This window comes from Antechinus flavipes, chromosome 3 (assembly GCF_016432865.1).
Source record: "Antechinus flavipes isolate AdamAnt ecotype Samford, QLD, Australia chromosome 3, AdamAnt_v2, whole genome shotgun sequence".
Taxonomy (NCBI): domain Eukaryota; kingdom Metazoa; phylum Chordata; class Mammalia; order Dasyuromorphia; family Dasyuridae; genus Antechinus; species Antechinus flavipes.
The window spans coordinates 30,544,303-30,566,161 of record NC_067400.1 but is presented as its reverse complement, the minus strand read 5'-3'; the positions used below and the strand labels follow the sequence as shown (position 1 = coordinate 30,566,161).

At 37.2% G+C, this 21,859-nt stretch overlaps 1 protein-coding gene across 1 annotated transcript in view; it reads left to right on the top strand.

Annotated features, from left to right (window-relative positions):
• The window catches only part of NCEH1 (neutral cholesterol ester hydrolase 1), a 55,842-nt gene extending 34,496 nt beyond the window's left edge, over window positions 1-21,346 (top strand). Inside the window, exons 2-5 of the mRNA XM_051983183.1 lie at window positions 3,435-3,663; window positions 7,448-7,517; window positions 14,815-14,986; window positions 17,802-21,346. Coding sequence (XP_051839143.1) covers window positions 3,435-3,663; window positions 7,448-7,517; window positions 14,815-14,986; window positions 17,802-18,419 — 1,089 coding nt within the window. The 3' untranslated portion in view covers window positions 18,420-21,346. The remainder of the gene's footprint in view (window positions 1-3,434; window positions 3,664-7,447; window positions 7,518-14,814; window positions 14,987-17,801) is intronic.
• The last annotated feature ends 513 nt before the right edge of the window (window positions 21,347-21,859 follow it).

Genomic DNA, 21,859 nt, shown 5'->3' with positions numbered 1-21,859 from the left:
TTTTTTTTAAAAAAAATCCTCCCTCTCCTAAAAGTGCCAGATTTTGCATTTAAAAAAATCATGATGCTACTCACTTCATAAAGGGAACTAAAAGCTTTGCCTTATGGATTTTGGTCTATCGTTGGCACATTGGAGATACCCTGGGGTATTGGTTGCAAAACCAGCTTTGGAAATCACCAGATTTCCCATCAGCAGAGTATTCCATTTGGTCTCAATTGACTGCACATGTGATGATAAATACTAAGGCCTTAATGAATGCTTTATCTGTATATATGCCAGACATAGTGTTAAGTACGGGGGATTCCCATAAAGCAAATTACATAGTCCTTTCCCCTTCCATACAGGATATGGGGGAAAGTCATGGGATTTAAAATTGGGAAGGAAACTGAGGGATCAACAACCCTCTCATTTAAAAAAAAATGGGGAAACTGAAGAGCCATCAGGGATGCACAGCTAACAACCAAGGTCAGCTTCAATTCAAGGCTTCCCTGACTCAAATCCACAGCATATACATCACACACATAAACACACATGGGTTACTTCAATGCTTGTCCTATGGTTTATTATCCAAAGTAACTCTTTCCTTTTTTTTTTTTTTTTTAAACCAGAAATTTATGGAGATTTTTATAACTCTGATTTTCAACTTAAGAATTTTTTTTCAACTGGACCTGCTGAAGAAATCCTGCCACTAAGGATTAGCTCTTTTTTTTCTTCAATTTATCACCTTAGAGAATTGTCTGGGACTCTTTGCCCAGAGTCTCACACCCAATGTGTAGCAGAGTTGGGCCTGGGGTCCAGGTTTTCTTGTTGTTTGTTTGTTATTGTTTTCTTGCAAGGCAATTGGGATTAAGTAACTTGCCCAGAGTGAGAGAGCTAGAAAATGTAAGTATCTGAGTCTGGAATTGAATTAAGATCCTGCAGACTCCAAGGTGTGGATACTCTATCTCCTGCACCATGTAGCTGTCCCTTCAGGACTTTCTGACATCAAGGCGAACCTCTGTATCCATTCTGTCTCACTGCTTTCCGGCATATGAAATATTCATTGACAGAACCTTCAAAACCCCATTTCTTTAAAATTTCTCCACTGAAAAAGTGCAGAAAGCTAACCTACAGAAATATTGAAGAGTAAAAAATCCCTTACTGTTATTTATCATTGGTGCTATCCCCTCGATTTACAAGTGTCTACAGTTTATTGAAAAGAGATGAACAGACAAAGCTGCCATGAATGGTTCAGCCACCTCAAGGAGCTCACATCTCAGTGATACCACATCATTGCCCTTTTTGCAAATGTTCACTAGCAAAGTCAGGAACAAGAAGGATTTCCTAATTAAACTTAAGTTTAAAGCTTTAAGCTTTTGCTTGTTTAGGCAAAGTTATTGCAGTTGAGCAATCATTTTTCTGACCAAAGATTTTTGTTCCTTCTGTGGTTGATTTTTTAGTTCCTCTAATGCATTGGGATGACTGTGTCAAAGTACCCAGTAACTTTCCTGATGACTCCTCACCCTTTCTCTTTCAAAGAACTGTTGCCCTTTTCTGATGAGCTTCTGCAACCATAGACACTGCTTTCTCCATCATAACCATAACACTATGATAGGGGCTGTCTGAGCTTCTTTCATGAGGCCATAATTTGGTTGCTGCTTCCCACTGTGATCTTTGAATCACTAGTTCCCAGTGTTCCCATGGTTACCAAATATCTTCCTTCACTGTAACCATCACATCCTCCTCCTCCACCATCACATTGATCTACCTCCTTGGTTTCCACATTTTTGTCTGTATAACCTCCTCTACTATTAGAACCTGCAACATCTCCATGGTTACTACTTTCTCCATTAGTTCCATTAGGCTGGCCATCTCCACCTCCATAACTGCCTCAGCTTATACCACAGTAATCACCTCTTCCACTGGAGTTTCTACTACAGTCAAAGTTTTCTCTGTCTCCTCCAAAGCTTCTTCTGCAACCCACTTGTGAAATTGCTGAGGCCCCCTCCACAACCCCTTTGCGAATCAATGGACAGTCTCTTGCTTTGAAAGGACCTCTTTACTTCACAATTATGCCCATCAATGTAGTAGTAAGCCACTTCTGAATAACAATTTTGCCACAGTTAACATGGTTAACAAAAGTTACAAAAGCAAACTTCTTTCCATTCTTCCAATTTCCCAATTTCTGTGGATTCAACTTTGTTATGCTTTCTCCATCCTGGCCATGCTGGATTATTCTCCATCCTTCCTTCTTGTCCAGCTTCTTTCTGTCTGAATAATTTTGCTTAGATTAGTCCCTAGACAACAGCTCCTCCTTCATCCCTTTCTGAAGTGGATTTCTTCTTTCAGAACTCACCTGAAATGTCACTTTGTGTCATACAACCTCTGACCTCAAGTGAAGGGGATCTTTCCACAGCCCAATTCCCGTAGTAACTTGATCTTCTTGACCACGGTCATTCTACCTTGAAACTCTCTTGTAACTTTTACAGGAAGCCTTTCTAATCCCTCTTAATTCCAGTGTCTTTGCTCTGTTAGTTAATTCTTGTTTTATCTTGCATCTAGCTGGTTTGCACATGTTTGATCCTTGCTGCCAATTAGATTAAGAGTTCTTTGAGACCAAGGACTGTCTTTGGCATTTTTTTTTTGTATCATCAATGCTTACACAGTGCTTGGCAGATAGTAGGTGCTTAATAATTGCTTAATGCCTGACTGATTGGCCAGAGATTTTTTTTTGTTCTTTTTGCAGTTGATTTTTAGACTTGCTCTAAAGTTGGATTGACTTGTCTCAAAGCACCCAGGGATTTCCCATGCATGTCTCCCATTTCCTCTCCCCATTTAACTATCCTTCTCCATTTAACTATCCTTCTCCTTCTCCATTTAACTATCAGCTCTATGAGGGCAAAATTTTTCATTCAAAAAAATCTTTGGATTCCAAATACTCAGCAAGCACCCAGAATAGCAGACAACTTAATGATGTTTGTTTATTAATTTTTGTTTATAAAAATTGCATTCCTATGAAAGGTAGTATATAATTAGTGATTGACATAACAGTGGGTGTGATTTGTGTACACCCTGTAGACACTGTCTAAAGACAATGGATAGAATGTGTTATATTTAAAGTCAGGAAGAACTGAGTTCAAATGCTTTCTTATAAATTTATTAGTTTTGTAATCATGGACAAGTCATTTAACTAGCTATCTTCAGTCTCAGTTTTTCCATCTGTAAAATGGGGATAATAAATTCACCTAGTTCACTATGATGACCAAATGAAATGGTCTGTAAAGTGCTCTGCACACCTACAAGTAAATGTCAGGTGGGCTGTTGTTATTCCTCCTTGAATGTCAGACTCGGCCCCATTTTCCTGTAGGTACTTGCTCAGTCAATTTTGACCAATGATGATGAGTTTCTGATAAGGTAGATATGAGCACTCCTTAATCTTCTATCTTGCTTTTCAGAGTCATCTGATCCAATATGTGGGCCTCAGCCATCATCTCATCGCCCTGAATTTCATCATCGTTTCTTTTGGCAAGAAAAGCGCGTGGTCGTCTCCCAATGTTCAGATCACCGATACCAATTTTGACGGTGTCGAAGTTAGAGTTTTTGAAGGTTTCCCAAAGGCCAAAGAACCACTGAAGAGTGGTATTGTTTACATCCATGGAGGAGGATGGGCCCTGGCGAGTGCAAGTAAGTTTTGGAAAAGCTCTAATGGTTTTAGATGGGTAGTGCTTTTCAGTTGTTTTTTAATTTTTTTTTTTTTTTAAGAGCCTTTACCTTGATTGAGCACAATAATTTTGAACCTGTTGCTAGTACCTAAAAACCATTTCTCTCAAATAAAATCAATTAAATAATTAACAATGACATGCCCCCATATTCCCCTCCCAAGACTTCTCACTCCCCCAAAAAACCTCTATCCTAAACCATGAGAATATCATAGTATAGGACAAACACTCCTGGACTCGGACTCAGTGGGATTTGGATCCTGACTTTGCCACTAACTAATTTATGTCATCTTGGGTCATTTCTTTGGCTTCTCTGAATCTCAGTTTCCTCACCTAAGGTCCCTTCTAGTTCTCAATCGATGATTCATGCTTTTTTTTTTTTTTATCTTTTTTTTCCTTTTTGGTGAAACAGTCAGGGTTAAACTATCATATAAGTAAGTGTCTGAGGTGAGATTTGAATTCAGATTCTCCTACTTCCAAGGCCAGGGCTCTATCAACTGAGCCATCCAGCTTTTCCTACCCTTCCTTTTGGATGGCTTCTTGGGTTCCTTCCAACTCTAAATGTATTAGAGTCCCAGACTCAGTAGCCATAGAGGTAAAGAAGGGCTGCTAGGACAGCCTTTTGCAGTGTGCCTCATGGGACTCCATCTGCTCCATGGATCTTATGATTGCTTCTTATCCCTGAGCCTCTATCTCATCTAAGCTCCAAATTAGTTTGAACTACCCCGAGGTCCCAATTATCACAGGTAAATTACCATAAGCATGTTAAAATGGTGATTGCGTACTGGCAGACTAATTTTAAGCATCTCATTTTAAGCATACCTGTCCATTAAATAGCAAAAACCTGGAATAATTCCAGGCCAATCTGGGCTTCTGGCCACCTTTCATTCAGTATGGATTCTACAAATATTGTCTGAGTGCCTGTTCAGGGCAAAGGATTTGTCTTAGGGGCTTTGGAGGTACAGAGGGAGGATTCCTGCTTACAGGGGTTCATGGCACTTTAGTAAAGAAGAAATCTAATCCTTATAGATGTAGGGCTGAAAGGGGGCCTTCAGGGATAGGATTTGAATGCAATTCCTATGATTTCAAGTCTCACACTCTGCTGTGAATCATTTTATCTCCTTGAAAGTTAGAAACCCATAGAAATTCACAAGGACAAGGTCTCTTGAGTGTCCTAAACCCCAAATAGAGACTTTTAAAAAAATATTTATTAGTTTTTGACATTTACTTTTATAAGATTTTGATTTCCATTTTTTCCTCCCCTTCCTCCGTTCCTTCACCCTTCTCCAGGACAGCAATCTGATATAGATTATACATGTACAATCATATTAAACATTTCCCCACATTAGTCATGTTGTGAAAGAAGAATGAGAATAAATAGAAAAAACCATGACAAACTAAAAACAACAAAAAAAGTGAAAATGCTGTGATTCTATTTGCATTCAGACTCCAATTCTTTCTTTGGGTATGGATCACATTTTCCATCATGAGTCTTTTAGAATTGTCTCAGATCATTGTATTGCTGAGGAGAGCAAAGTCTATCAAAATTGATCATCCACACAATGTAGCTGTTTCTGTGTACAGTGTTCTCTTGGTTCTGTTCTCTTCACTCAGCAACAGTTGATGTAGGTCTTTCCAGATTTTTAAAATAGAGACTTTCTAAATTTTTATCATCATCATCATCATCATCATCATCATCATCATCATTATCATCTTCCTGATGTTCAGATCTGACCACCTCATTTCCTTGCTTAAAATCTTGCAGGGGCTCTCGTTGCTCATAGAAGGAGATAGAGATAGGGTTCAGACCACTGATTTTATTGATATATGGAATTCTCAAGTGAGGAAACTCCTCTTACCAATGCAGGTTGACATTTTTGTCCCATGGAATCTTAGACATTTGCCTAATGAGATTAGTTAAAGAACTTAACTCACGGTTACCAAGATAAGATATGTCAAGTATCATGGAAAAGCTTATGTACATATTAGGAGCAAAGTCCATGTGAGTTCAATGAAGGTTGTCCTTTCTTTCTATAGAACCATTCTGGCAGTCTCAGATATTGTTTTCAGGAAATACATTATAAAATGCACTCGATGTTACCTGGTAGAGATAGCAAGTTTGTACCCATTATTCTATTTGATTAATTAGCTATCACTTAGCAGGAAGCAGAGTTTTGTGGGAATGACACAGACCAAATAAGATTTGATTGAGGGAGAGGAATTGAGAGCAAAAGGTATTAGGGATGAGGACCATTTGTCCAGAGCAGGACCGGATGTAACCTTGTGTTGGTGAGGATAAGGAAATCGATCACTCATCAAGCATTTGTTAAGAACTGGCTATGACTTGTGAGGGAGAGAAGCATCTGTATCCAGAAAGAGGACTATGGAAACTGAATCACAACATAGTATTTTCACCTCCTTTGTTGTTTACTTGTTTTTTTTGTCCTCTTTTTTTTTTTTCTTTTTGATCTGTTTTTTATCTTGTGCCGCATTATAACTACGGAAATCTGTATAGAAAAATTGCACATGTTTAACATACTTGCTGTGGGGGGAAGGGAGGGAAACATCTTGGAACACAAAGTTTTGCAAGGGTGAATGTTGAAAACTATTTTTGCATTTATTTTGAAAATTAAAAGCTATTATTAAGAAAAAAATAAGCTGACTATGACCGACACCATTTGATGTTCTGGGAATAGAAGTACAAAGAATAAAATGATCCCAGCTTGAAAGGAGTTTGCATTTTATTGGGAAAAATAATAAATATCCACTTAAATAAATACAGAATCAATGAAAAGTGAATCAAGGGGTAGTTAGGGGCTCAGTGGATAGAATACTAGCTCTGGATTCTGTAAGACCTGAATTCAAATCCAGCCTCAGATGCTTACTTGCTATGTGACTCTGGGCAAATCAATTAACTTTGCCTTAAAAAAATGTCAATATGTACAAAATAGTTCACCATAAAGTAGCATAGAAGGGAAAGAATCAGGTAAGGCTTCTTGGAAAAGATAATGCCCAAGCTGCATCTTTATATAGGGCACAGGACACATGGTGAGTGCCATATAAATGGAAGTGATGGCAAGGATGAAGATGAAGATGTATAATAGATGTGGTGGAAGCCAGTACAAAGACATTAGCCAGAAAGTCTAGCTGTGTGGGAAGTGGAACACAAAAACAGACTGTCAACCAATCCATCCATTCCCCAACCAAAAACAAACTACTTGGCCAGATCTGACAAAGGCCAAATGGGTGAGGGACAGAGCTGGGAGAGGGATTGAATGCAGCTCTGTAGCTGGATAAGCTGTTTTCCTCTCCTGACTTCCTCTTACTGAATTCTACTAAAAGAAGAGCTGAATGAAAAGATGATTAGTTGTTTTTTTTGTTTTTTTTTTTTAATAATGTTAGGTGGGCAGCTAATTGGTGTAGTGGATAAAGCACCAGCCCTGAAGTCAGGAAGACGTGAGTTCAAATCTGGCCTCAGACACTTAACACTTCCTAACTGTGTGACTCTGGGCAAGTCACTTAGCCCCAACTGCCTCAGCAAAAATAATAATAATAATGTTAGATAATTGAACAATTGCAAAGATTTAATGTTGGCATATTGATTTTTAAATTCTGAGAAGTCTGCCTTCAGGGAGATTGTATTGAGATGATAAAAGTCCAATACCAGTCCCAGAAATATGTTTGCTAATAAGAGTAGTCGATGACTTAAAATATCATAGATCTTACTCTGATCATTCTGTTTCTTCCAGGAATTAGCTATTATGATGAACTCTGTTCAAAAATGGCAGAGGAACTGAATGCTGTCATTGTCTCAATTGAGTAAGTATTTCTCAAAGGGTAAACCGGGTATTTTAGAGCTGGGAGGATTCTTAGAGGTCATTCAGTCCAATCCTGCCCCATATCCATGAATGTCAAGTCCTGAAACAAATCCTGTAATAAAGTCATGAGTTGAGGAATAAAGCATCTTTAATTGAGATAATAGAATAGCAAACCTGCTGCTCTGGGGGAGGTCCCAGAAGTACAAGGCACGATGGATCACCTAACTCCAAGACCCATGCAAAAACTTCTTATACCATCAGGAGAAGAGCAGGAGGCCATATGAGGTAGCAAGTCCCGATCATGAGATCCCTGGGACCTTTGGCAATCTGAGCAAAGAAATTCACTTCATTCTGGCCTTTTTGCTCTTCACACCATGAATCCTAATAGCAGGGCAAGGATGTTAGAAGCTGAGATCCAGCTTCCAGGTTTCCTTTACAAGATAAAATCTCTGTGTGGGGGGATTTAGAGTGAGGTTCAGCTCAACCTAATCAAGAGTAAATATCTTTAAGAGTAGGAATATAAGGACATTATTGAAATTCTGACCTTACAAGTGTCATTTAAGGAAGTGGTAATCCATATTGCATTTGATATTAACAACATTCTGTCATTCTATTAGCAAGTATATTAACAATTTTTGTCATGAGGAAAAGGAGGCTCAAAGGGAAGTGAAAGGTACCCCATGGTCCCACAATATGAGCAACAAATTGCATCTTCACATTTCTCTCCTAATCTTAGAGTTAGAGCTAGAATGGAGTTAGAGATTGTCTAGTAGAGCCAGCTTATTTTACTTGTGAGGAAATGAAAACAAACCAAGCAAGAATCTGGAGCCACATTTTTAAGGATTTTAAATGCCAAATAGAGGACTTTGTAGTTTAACCTAGTCCAGGGATTTTAAACCTATTTTATATTCTGGATACCTTTAATCAATCAATCAATCAATATTTACTGAGGGTCTGCCCTGTACCTGGCCCTGTGCTACTTGCTGGCAATCTGGGGAAACCTTTAGACTCCTTAGAATGTTAATTTTTAAGTGCATAAAATAAAATATATAGGATCACTAAGGAAACCAATTGAATTGAAATGCAGTTTGCAAAACAATACAATTGGGTCATAGACACTAGTTTAAAAATAACTGGTCTAAAGGCAAGTGGAGTCTCCTTCAAAAATAGGAATAGTCCAATGTAAAATGACTGATCCTGGGATTTCAGGGGAGGGTCCTGAAATTGTCGTCCTTTTGTTTGCATTTCATACTGCAAAATTCATAGAGTCCTATGTTGATTACTTTGAAATTCCTATGTGAATGGCCCAACCCAGAAGGGCACGAAGACCCCTAGCTCTATTTCATGATTCGGACTCGGATTATTTTTGCACAAAGTTATAGATAAAATGACATCAAAGAAAACTTATTAGTTTTTTTTTTTCCTGAGGTTCTTGTAATAATTGAAAAAAAAAAAAAAGAAGATAGCCAAGTTCTGGGGATTTAGGGGGTTGTGCTAACCTTTTTGGAAAATGAGCCTCAGAGTCAAGAAAATCTCAGCTCTTTATTCTGTAGCTACAGTGGGGGCAGTGGTGGGGAAATTCTACTGCAGTATTTTTATTTTCCTTTATCTCTGACATTTTTTTTCTCAAGCTTTTTGTTTTTTTCCTTACATAATCTGATGTCTAGTATTTTTAATTGCCCACCTCTCCCTGTCATGCTACATTTCACATCTGTTATTCACCAACGGGTTGGGCTGGGGTTTTTTTAAGCACATAATTTGTGCATATTTCTTTCTTCTGATCTTTTTTAAAGCAATATTTCTTTTCATTGTTCTTCCATCTTAAATCGTTGCATAGCATATATTGAAACAAAATGAATTTTTAGTTTTAAATTTTTAAATATTTTTATTTCCCCCCAATTACATATAAAATAATTTTTAGCATTTTTAAAGATTTTTTTGAGTTCCAAAGTCTCTCTCTCTCTCTCCCTTTCCTCCCCACCTCATCGAGAAGGCAATTTGATATAGATTATTCATGTGCAATCATGCAAAATATATTTCCATGTTAGTCATGTTGTGAAAGAAAATACAAAAAAACCTTGAGAAAAATAAAGAAAAAGTATGCTTCAATAGGCAATGAATTAATAGTTTTGAAAAGTATTGGAAACAATCCCAGAATAATTTGAATCAGGAATTACTGCTCATTAATAAACACATTTGTTTTGCTCATTAAACCTTAGTTTGGTTATAATACAATTCAACTGAACAAATATTCTTTAAGCATCTTCTTCATCCAAGAGGAGAAAGAATTGTTTTAAAGCTTCAACTCACAATCTGCATCTATGATGCAGATTGACTATGTGATTTCCAGACAAGTTCTTGATTCTCTAAATAGCAGTTTCTTTCTGGTTTGCAACCCCATATCGATCTTATAGTTGAATGTGGGGGTCGTGAAATTATGATTTATTTTCAGTAAATGCTTGATTTATATACCTAAGGTCATGTAAAAATTTCTTGGACAAAAAGGAGTTCTAGGTAGAAAAAGTTTAAGAAGCCCTGCCCAGACCAGTGGTTCTCAAAATTTTGGGTTTCAAGACCCCTTTTATTCTCTTTAAAAAAGTTATTAAAGACTCCAAAAGAGTCTTCCTCAAAGAACTTTTGTTTAAGTGGGTTATATGATATCTATTGATATTTGTGACATTAGAAATGAAAACATCAAAATATTTATTAAAATAGGATTTTTCGTTTGTTTGTTTGTTTGTTTGTTTTTTAACTTTGGGATTTTCTGAAAGGACCTGGGAGCCCTCTAGGAAACCACTATTTTCTACAACTCTATGGCTATAATTGTGGAGAAGGTGGCAATATCAATGAAATCTTACTTCTAGCCACTGGACTAGGTTCTTCAAATAGAAAGAGGAAAAAGATAGACCTGCCTTTGAGGAGATTGCATTTAACTGAGAAGATCAAATAAGTAGTTAGTACAAATTAGTAAATACAGTATTTAGTTAGATAGTTAGGTAAAGTAACCCCAGGGATCAAATGGCATTGACAGCCCAGAGAATAGAGCTTCTGGGCAAGGTGGTACCTGAGATTTCACATTTTTGGAGCTGGAAAGAACCCAACTATTAAGGAGCTATTAGGGTTTCTGTAAATCAGAAGTGAGAAAGCTATATCTTAGAAGTGGAGCAGCTGGCACTGTAGCTAGAGCTCTGGGCTTAGACTCAGGAAGAGCTGAATTCAAATCCAGCCTTACACTAGTTATGTTACCTTGGACACTTCACTTAATCCTGTTTGCTTCTGTTTTCTTATTTCTTACTTCTTCTTATTTATTTATTTATTTTGCTGAGGCAATTGGGGTTAAATGATTTGTCCAAGGTCACACAGCTAGGAAGTGTTAAATATCTGAGGCCAGATTTGAATTTAGGTCCTCCTGACTTCAGGACTGGAACTCTGTCCACTGCTCCATCTAGCTGCCCCAGTTTTCTTATTTTTAAAAATGGGAGTACTGGCACATCACCACCACCACTATCCTCCCTCTGCCAGGGTTTGTTGTAAAGATCAAATGAGATAATATTTATAAAATGTTGTATAAACCATAAAGAAATATACACAGATACACTTCTCTATTTATATATATGAAAGAAGCCTCTAGGGTTTCTGTGAGTCAGAATGCTGTATAATTGTTAGCTATTATAATTATTGTGCTGGCTATTAGGTAAAAGCACAGACAGAAAATAAAATGTCCAGCAGATTCTGGCAGGCCAGTTTGCTTGGGACAGGGAGTGTGTGATCTATGTGAAGGAGGCAGGAGGCAGACTGGTAGGCTGCAGACGCCTGGCTGAGGATTTTGCATTTGTTTTAGACATTATTTTATTTGTTTGGAAGGAAGCATGCCCAATAATTAAAGATAGGCAGCTGACTAGACCACAGGTGTTTCTCCCTTCTAGCAGTAGCTTCAGTTTCAATTTTTATCAATAACTTGTATTTTTTTTATTTTTTTCCCCACCATCATGATTTCCAAATGAGACTTTTTTTCATCCAGGGAGCCATCTAATCTCTGGACTCTTGGTGCCCATGTGATTGGACAAATCATTCCCCTTTTCTGTCTCACTAGCCTCCTCCATAAAATGTGGGAGCTAGACTAGCTGCCTGTTGGGTACTTTCCAGCTCCAAAAATGTGATCTCTTGTAACAGATAGTAGCTTTATTTCTAGGGAACGGTTTAGCAGAATATGTCTGACTGCTTGTCACTGCTGATCACAAAATAACTACTTTGACCTTTCTCTTTTGGTACTGTCTCCATGGTATTTTTTCTTTGGACATCTCAGCCTTCGGGGCCTTCCCTACAAAGGTCAAAATGAGATTGCCTTATCTCTACAGTCATTTCTGATGCTTTTGGATACTTGGCTCACTTTAGTGCCTGGGAACTGAGAATCGTAGTTCCCTCCAGCTACCACCTAATCAAAAGGATAATGAATGGGCCTCTCTAAGAATTTGGGTCTTGAAAGGAGGTATGGGAAGGGAAGGATGTGGATCTTTTACAGAGCCACAAGCATCTTAGATTTCATAACTCCGCTGGTCTTTCTCAGGAAAATTGGATAAAAGTTTAATAGAACCTAAGAAAGTAAATGGCTTTTTCCTTTCTTCATTCCTCTGTAACCCATAATTCAAAACTACTGGACCTGTTTCCAGAACATTTAATCTTAGGATTGAGTTTGGCTTTTCTGGAGAGGAGAGAAATGAGTTTAAGTCAGGAGAGAAAAAGTCAGTGATAAATATTTTTGATCATCCAACATGATGATCTAACAAGCATTTCCAAAAAAATGACTTGGATGGTTATTTAGGTAGTTATATATCAGATGGACAATTGAGAATTCACCACTGAAGTGTTCTGTGCCTTCCAAAGGACTGGGGGACAAATCTAGTACATCATGTACAATTATGCCACCCAGTGGCTTTGGTATATCATTTTCACACTTCTAGCCTCTTCAAATAGCTAGTGAGTGTGGATTGTGATAAGGGTTAAGTGGTCACTAAGAACAAAGAGAAGGAATTCAGGATATTTGGAAAACTTGCAGGGAGACAAGTCATTGCAAGCTTTCCTTTTGGACTTTCCCCCCAGAACATCTAGTTCAAAGGGGGCACATCCATGTTGTTTCCTTTATCCATGACTTTTAGCAAATGATTACTTGTTTTCTTTGATTGATTCTATTTATTTGCACGTTGGCTCTAGGATTGGAGGATAATGGTTTTTTTCATAATCATTGTGGAAATGACTGCCCTGTTTTGGGATATCTATCCCCTAGATGATGGTAACTAGAAAATCTCTGGGATTTTTAGCTCTGTAACCATGTACATATACCATGAATGAGTATGTGTTTAGGGAGTAGGTTAGGAGTGGATTTTAGAAGAGTCAATCAACTCTTGGTATTTTTGTATCTATTTTTCTTTTTTATTTTTCATAAAAGTGTTATGAAACTTTCTAAATAAAAATTCTTCTGATTTTAAGATTCAGATTTCCCATCATTTTTGCCCCAAAGTTTGTAGTTTTTTTTTTTTTAGGTCAGTGAAAATTCGTGGACATAGTGTTAATATTTTTGTCGGTATAATGAAGGGAGGGCATTTCATAATGTGGAAAATCCTTCCCAGTTCTGACATTCTAACAATATCTCCAAGGTAAAATGCTACTGGGATGTTAGTCTGCCTCTTAAATGGACTTGAAGCCTGATGCTCTTGTCCTACTTACTAGAATCACAAATGTGTCTTGTGTTTGTTGAGCTGGTCTGACAAAGAAATTACTTATTTTTCTGGGTTAAGGATCAGGCTAGAACAGATCCACTTATTTAGACTAAAATACAATATTTTTAGTTAGAGGAAGTTATGAGAAATCACAATGGTAATTCTAGGTCATTTGCTTCCAATAGATCTAATAATGGGTAACCACAACACAGCATGATTTTATTTTCTTTGACAGTTTCAGGATGTATGAAGTTTTTGGTCTGGATAAGAAATCCCCTAACCAAGAAATTCTCTAAATACTGCTTTCTGGAAATTAATTCCAAAAATGTGTTAAACCATTCTTAAGGAATAATGGAAGTTGCCCTATCTATGTGACCTCTGGGCAACTCCCTTTTTGTGGTCTCATTTTCCTTGTAAAATGGGGGTAAGAGGATGGATTAAATCAGGGCTTCTTAAACATTTTCCACTCATGAGCCCATTTTGCCTAAACAATTTGTACACAATCCTGGAAGTATAAGTATACAAATCAAACACTTAATGATAATAAATCATAAATTCGTGACTTCATATTTAGCCATGAAATCCATATGGGGTCATGACCCACAGTTGAAGAAGTTGGGGACTAGATGGCATCCAAAGTCCTTTCCAGTTCTAAATCTGTGATCCTAGAGTGCTGATGTACTGAAAAGAAAGTTTTATGACTTTATGCTTTTTGTCATAACTCCTTATTGTCCTGGATTTAGAGAACATTTCCAAAATGAATCAGATTGGCCAGAGAATGCTTAAAGCAGGAGTTCTTCATATTTTTATTTTTTTTGTATCATGTACACTTTTTGTAGGCTGGTGAACTATGAACCTTTTCTCAGAATAAGGCTTTTAAATGCATAACACAAAATGTAAAGAATTACAAAGAAGATCAATTTTATTAAAATACTTGTCAAAATATCTTTTTAAAGCCCAGTAAATTCATGGATCCCATCTTAAGAACCTTTAACTTAAAAGCTTAGTCTTTTCTTATGGTGTTTTGAACTTACATAAAGAAAGACTTAAGAAATTTCTTTATCTATTTGTGGGGGCAGCAGTTAGAATTTTCAAATCATCCTAGAAAGGGCTAATATAATATAGTATTATATATATATATATATATTATAATACAAGCAGTGTAACTTAATGATACAGGGCAAGCAAAAGTCTCTCAAAGTTTCAATCAGGACTTTGGGCTTTATAAGAAAGGCAGGGAACATATGCAGGCTGTCTGGTTTCCCACCACTGAAGTAAAAGCAGAAAAATGGGGTAAATTGGTCGGTGAGGTCCCATTTGGATGGACATGATCCATGGAAGTTTTCAGATGGGAAAAATTATGGCCATTTCTAGGAAAGTTCAGAGAAGTTGTGAGTGTTTCTCCAAGAGAGACAGCCTGTGATAGATGAGAGATCTGACACCTCACTCCAATCCTCCCTAATAAACTTTTCTTTCAATTGGTTTCAAAATGAGCCTTCCCTGTCATGTCTCTTCACATCAATCACTTTCAGGAGCAGAGCTGCCATGATTTTTAAATATATAGATCTTTTATCTCCATAGATACAGGCTGGTCCCAAAGGTTCATTTTCCTGAGCAACTCTATGATCTAGAACAGGCTACCAAGTACTTCCTGCAACCTCAGATCCTAGAGAAGTATTCCGTGGACCCAAAGAGAATAGCCATTTCTGGAGACAGTGCTGGTGGAAATCTGGCTGCAGCTCTGGGTCAGCAGGTAATGTGACATGTGTTTTGTTTTGTTTTTTGTAATTTTTCTCTTGTTCCATTTTGTGGTTTCTATGGCAACAGTATTTTTCTTGGGAATTGGTAGAGGTTGGAAGGATCTGTCCAAGGTGCTGCCCCTGTGATCTATCATGGGAGAAATCTATTTCTGAGAAATCTATAATGAGAGGTCCTATGGCTCAAGCCCAGGAGCACAAGCTCTATGGATAGATCTGGCCGCAGATTCTTAATATTTTTGTTACCTTAGGCAAGTATCTTATAAACCTTAATTTCCTTGTCAGGTGACCTCTGAAGTCCTTTCTAGGTTAAGCTGCATTATTAATATTTTCTCCTTCACTTTTTTTTTAATTGAGGCAATAATGCTTAAGTGACTTGCTCAAAGTCGTAGATATAGTATGTGCTTAAGTATGGATTCGAACTCAGGTCATCCTGATTCCAGAGCCAGTGTTCTATCCACTGCCCAATCTAGTGGCATTTTCTTAAGTCTAGATAATCAGCAAGGCAATAAATCAAACTTTGATTTGTAGCATTTGCCAATTGTGATGTGAATGTTTGCCCTGAAAATTTAACAAATGGCTCTCACCAGCCAATATGAACCAATGTCAGCACATTACTGCCTACCTGTAAGCCTTTTAATAAAAAGTTAAAAAAAAAAAAAAAGCATAGTTCCAGGGTTGGAATGGAACTTCAGCTGCCACCTCTTCCATTCCCTGCATTTTACAGAGGAGGAAAATTTAAATGTGCGCCCAAGGATACTTGGTTAGTATTTGAAAAAAACATGATTTGGACTAGGGCCCTCTAACTCTAGGTCTGCATGTACATTGAATTGTGTTCAACAGTTTTCCTCTTTATTGCCTTTTCCTTCTTCCTTTTTTTCCATGTTTAAATACAGAGTTAGTAATTTTAAATGTGAATGTGAATGGGATAAACTCTCCCATAAAATAAAAGCAGATAGTAGATTGGATTGAAAGTCAGAATCCTACAATATGTTGTTTACAAAAAACACACTCAAAGCAGGGAAAATCATGCAAAGTAAAGGTAAAAGGCTGGAACAGAATCTGTTATGCTTCAGCTGAATAAAAAAAAAGCAGGGGATAGCAATCCTGATCTCAGATTAAGTGAAAGCAAAAATAGATCTAATTAAAAGAAATAAGGAAGGAAACTACATTTTGCTGAAGAGTATCATAGCTGAAATAATATCAATACTAAATATATATGCACCAAGTATATAGCATCCAAATTCTTAAAGTTAAGAGAATTGCAAAAAGAAATAGACAACAGACCTATACTAATGGGAAGGCTCAGCCTCTCTTCCAGAACTAGATAAGCAGAACCACAAAATAAGAAAGAAAGTAAGGAGGTAAAAAGGATTTTAGAAAAATTAGGCCTTTTCTCCATGCTTCTGGAGGGTCAGGATGGAAAAGGAAGAAGGAGAAAGGCAATTCAAGAAAACCAGTCAATGCATCAATCATCAGTGGCTACAATATTCTATGCCCAAAGTCCCCCATCCCTGAAAGGAAGGAAGGAGGAGGTCACCAGCTCACCTTCCTACATTCTTCTCTGCTTTTCCCCTTCAATATTAGAACATGATTCTGTGTTGTGTTTCTGGACGATGGGGCTGTTCACACTTGCTTCTAAATTGAGCAGACATTTTTTTCTGGCTGTTTCCTCACTCATGCTACTTCCCTATTCCAGCCATGGAGGATTAGCAAACTAGGTCCTTGGGGTGATGGGAGCTTGCTCTATAGAGGGTTAGGAGCAGGGATTGTGAAATTAATTGTGTGTGTGTGTGTGGTTTAGTATATAGTGCCATGGCTCTATAAACATCTGGTAAACACTATTGAGAAAGTACTTGGGATACAGTGGCCAAAGAGCTGGAATGCCCAGGTTCAAATGTTATCTCTAAAACATAATCATCATCACAGTCAGTATTTATGTAGCAGTTTAGGGTTTGCAAAGTGCTTTATATATTCTATCTCTTTTGATCATCATAATAATCCTGTGTAGTAAGTATGATAATCTCCATTTTACAGATGAGGAAAGTGAGAGTAGAGTAGGATAAGTGACTTGTATAGAATTATATGACTAGTAAGAACTGGAGGCAGGATTTGAACCCAGTTTTCTGCTTCTATCCATTACACTGCCTAGCTGACTCATACTAATTATGTGACCCTGGGTCAACTTTTTAATTTCTCAGTGTCCTAGTCAACTCTCTAAGACTATAACTTAGAGTTTTTTTTAAATTTGATTCATTTTTAAAAATTTATTAGTTTTTGACATTTATTTTTAAGAGATTTTGATTTCCATTTTTTTTCCTCCCTTCCTCCCTTTTCTCTATCCCCAAGAGAGCAAGAAATGTGATATAGGTTATATGTATGCAACCATATTAAACATATTTCCACATTAGTAATATTAAAGAAAAATCAGAATAAAAGGAGAAAAAAATGAAAAAGAAAAACCAAAAAAGATACAAATAATCTGCTTCAATCTGCATTCAGACTCCATAGTTCTTTCTCTGAATGTGGGATCACATTTTTCATCATGAGTCCTTTAGAATTGTCTTAAGATCATTTTATTGCTGTGAAGAGCAAAGTCTATCAAAATTGATCATCCGAATGTTGTTGCTATTGGTGTGTACAGAAAAGGTATTGACCTGCTTAGGTGGAATGAGTTTCCTATACCAGTCTCTAACTGCTGTTGATTAACTTAACCCAATTTTAGAATATTTTAAATTATCATCAGGGTATGATGCATGTGAATGATATCAGATAAGATACCACTCTGTTCTTCCCTTTCTTTTCCTACAGTTTTGCAAAGATGAAACCTTCAGGAATAAAATCAAGCTCCAAGCTTTGATCTACCCAGTCCTCCAAGCTCTTGACTTCAACACTCCATCCTACCAGCAAAATGTAAACTCCCCAATCTTGCCTCGCCATGTCATGATCAGATACTGGATCGATTATTTAAAAGGGAACCAGGATTTTGTCCCGGACATGGTGGTCAACAATCACACCTCCTTGGATGTGGAGCATGCTGCCACTTTCAGGTCCCGGCTCAACTGGCTTTCCCTCTTACCTGCATCTATCACAAAAGATTACAAACCTGTCATGCAGACGGTGGGCAACCCCCGGATTGTCCAAGAGCTCCCCCAGCTCCTGGATGTGCGCTCGGCGCCACTAATTGCTGACCAGGAGGTCCTTCGGAACCTGCCAAAGACCTATATCTTGACCTGTGAACATGATGTCCTCAGGGATGATGGCATTATGTACGTCAAGCGCTTGGAGAGTGCTGGTGTTGATGTGACCCACGACCACTTTGAGGATGCCTTCCATGGTTGCATGATTTTCACTTCATGGCCCACCAATTTCTCAGTGGGAGTTCGGACTAGGGACAGCTATATCAAGTGGCTGAAGCAAAACCTTTGAAGAGAGAAGCATCCCAGAGAGGGCATGTGAACTCCTCTCAGCCCACTGAGATCACGAGGGATCGCTGAGCACTTTCTGACTTCCTCCAGGTGACCGCCAGGCCATGGTGTGTCTTGCTTGGGAGAAGCCAAGTGATGAATTCTGATGAACTTTACTAATTTCTCTTAGTAGAGAAGATTTGAATCTCTTTCCCAAACTGGATTAACCAGCCTTCTGGTCCATCCAGATGGCTGCCAGGTTCCCAAACTACCAAAGGATTCTGGGAAAGCATAATCTTCCCCTGGAAGTGGCTCTTTATACCAGAAGACCTTTTATGGAGGAAAACTTGACAGTCCCCTCTAATGAATTTTATTTAAATCTGGTTCCCTTTTGCAAATAACTTATTTATAAATCAGTTGGTTACTTAAAGGCCTAAAATATACCCTTCTATCCTATTTCTACTCATTAAATGCCTTTGTTCCTCTTTTGCACAGATGGTCTTTCTGGTAGGGACATGGGCTTCATTCCTCCCAGTCTTTTGTAAAGGATGATAATCCACTAATCCTTTGGGATTATACTCTTTTCTCTAAAGTTCACTTCTAACCACAGCTATTAGAGAAAAAAAATTACTAATGCATTAGTATGATTTACACTGGATTTTGTACATAGTCAAAAGAGTTTTTGTTTTCATGTGACTAAATTAGAATACATGCCATGTCTGTGGGATGGGAGTGGAGAGGGATTTGGGGGTAAATGTATTTCATTTGAGAATGAACTTTCTATAGATAATAAATGGAAAAGGCCCATCCAATGAAAGATTATTTTTAATATGTAAGTATAAGTGATCTGCAAGAAGACGTATCCACGTGTAATGTATAAGCAGGTAAGAGGACACATTTAATACCAGGTTACAGTTATGACAAAATTGCTGAGAGCATTTATAATCTAATTTTGAAGCTTCTGAACTCATCCATTTATAATATGACTGATTTCTTGATTTGGAACATTCTTATGTGTTAAACATTTGGTTGATTTTTTTTTTTTGATGAATTTGTCATTCTTTAGAGTGATGTTATACTGTCATTTTCATTTCATAGCTTCTTCTAGGACATATTCTTGAGTCATAAATGCACACAACATGTTAGGAAATTGACCAGAGCAGATTCAAGTCCCATGAGAAATTATCCCGGTGTTTTTAATGAATGTATACATGTGAGATTAAGTAGTTACAGACCAGAGTTGCATAAACTTCAAATTTTTGTCACTTGGTAATTTGGATTTATCCTGACATTGGTACCAGGAAGAATAAGATTGAATCTTCTGGGCAGAGAGGACACGCTTTTTGTTGTTCATCTTCTCTCTCTGTAGTATTTTCCTTTGTCTCAGGAAGTACTTCTAAGCACAAGGGAGAAGATTATGGAAAAGTTTTTTCAGTCCATGATGGACCATTTCAAACAGGTCATTCTCTCTAATGGAACTATCTCCCAGGCTATTGTGGCAGCCATTCTCCTCTGTAACCATGGGCTGGGGACCGATCTAGGGGAGCAGAAAGGTATTGCTTATACATCTCAGGAGCAGGAATGGTTACCCAGGGAAAGGAAAAGGAATAGATATCCTTCTTATGATCAGGCTGACTTGTGATAGCCAGCTCCCTACCATGTCAGGGCTACCATAGAAGGGACATGGTTTAGAAGAAGCTAAGGGTAATAAATACAGTTGATATCATCCTTTTTAAAATTTTTCAACTGCATTTGATAAGCCAAAGGCCACAAGCATTTCATGTTAGAAACAAAAGCAATGAGAACAATAAATAAAAGACACACACAGACATGTATCTTAAAGTAACAGATCTTGCTCTTTGCCCATCCTCTCATGGCTTTTTCCCAACCCACTCCTCCCAGGGCATTACTGGACATAAATAGAGGCTGTTGTCACCATTCCACCAAAGATTTGCTTTGTAGAAACTTGGGATTTTAACTTTGACCCTGTATAATAAGCCACCCTTTACAAAAACTTTTTAAAACTGTGATTCAAAGACCAAAGCTGGAAGTTATATCCATTTTCAATGATTTCTGCTGCTATGATAAAACATTTCTTAAAAATAACACATTTCTCAAGAGCTTCTGAAAATCACATCTTGTAGAATTGTGAAGAAGACTTATCTAGGGAATTAAGTATCCAAATTCAGACAGTAGGCCTTCCACAGAAATTCTCTCATTTCACTAAAAATAGATGATTAAAATGTATGCGTTGCTAGTCTTCTGATTTCTCTAGTACCATTGACTTGAATTAGGCTGGGAAAGTGGGTTGTATCCTCGTTCTCTTCTCCCCCCCCTCTACATTTTGCTAGAATGAAATTCATAGACTTGTAGAATCAGAACTGAAGAGACCATAAAGCTTATCTGATCTATTTCACAAATGAAGAAAGAAATTTTTAAGTGATTTGCCTAAAATCTGTTAACTCAATTTCTTGGAATAATGACAATCAATGATCATGGGCACACTAAAATCCATAAGAATAACTTGAAAACTTGGGAGGAATTTTTATGAGTGTTCTCCAGTGGTCATTTTAGACATTTTTTCTTTTAAAAAAAGTTTTATTTAGATTTTTAAAGTTTTGCACATTGCTTCAGTGCCAGGGGCTCTGTTTTTTTTTTTTTTCCTGTTTTATAAAAATGTGTTTTATTTTTTAAAAAATTAGTTGTTTTTTTCCTGATATCAGTGTTGTTTATGTAAAGTGTGAAGAAAAAGCCTTCAGGAAGTTAAGTACTGGGGAAAAAAAGTTAAGGATAAATTCCCTTTAATGTTTTAATTTTTATTTGTGAAGAATTGAAAAGCAACTTGATGTACTTTGCTTGAGGGCTCTGCATGACCTTTGGCCTTTTTTTGGTTTGTTTTTTTAGTTCCTACCCTGGAAAAGGGAATAAAGAAAAAAAATAAGCAAAAAATGAGTAGTGTGTGATTTATAAAATGAAAATTCAGTTATCTCTGAAACATTTGTTTCATATATACAATATCTGAAAAAAAAAAGCGGTTGCACTTTTTGGTAACTTATGATGCTCAAGATTACTCAAGATGAGTCATGACTTCCAGATTCTTGCAGCTACCAGTCATAGCCAAATGTTTTGGGCCAGTAGGAAAATTCACTTTCCTCTAAAATATGGATGGATGTATCTTTTTTTGCTATAGCCAGTTTTATTTCTGAGATGTATATAAAGTTTATTGCAAACATTTAAAGTACTGTATAAATGTTATTATCATTGCTTTTAATTAGCCATAGCTTTGTTATATCATATATATGTAGAATAGCATGCCTTTGTTATTGTTGTTCCTTAATAACTGAGCATTGAAAAATTGATTTAGAACTCTGCATCTTTCTTGTTTGACCAGAGCATTCTGTTATTTTTGCAAAAGGAGAGCCACTAATGGATGCCATGGCCAAGAGTTTAAAGAGCTGAATT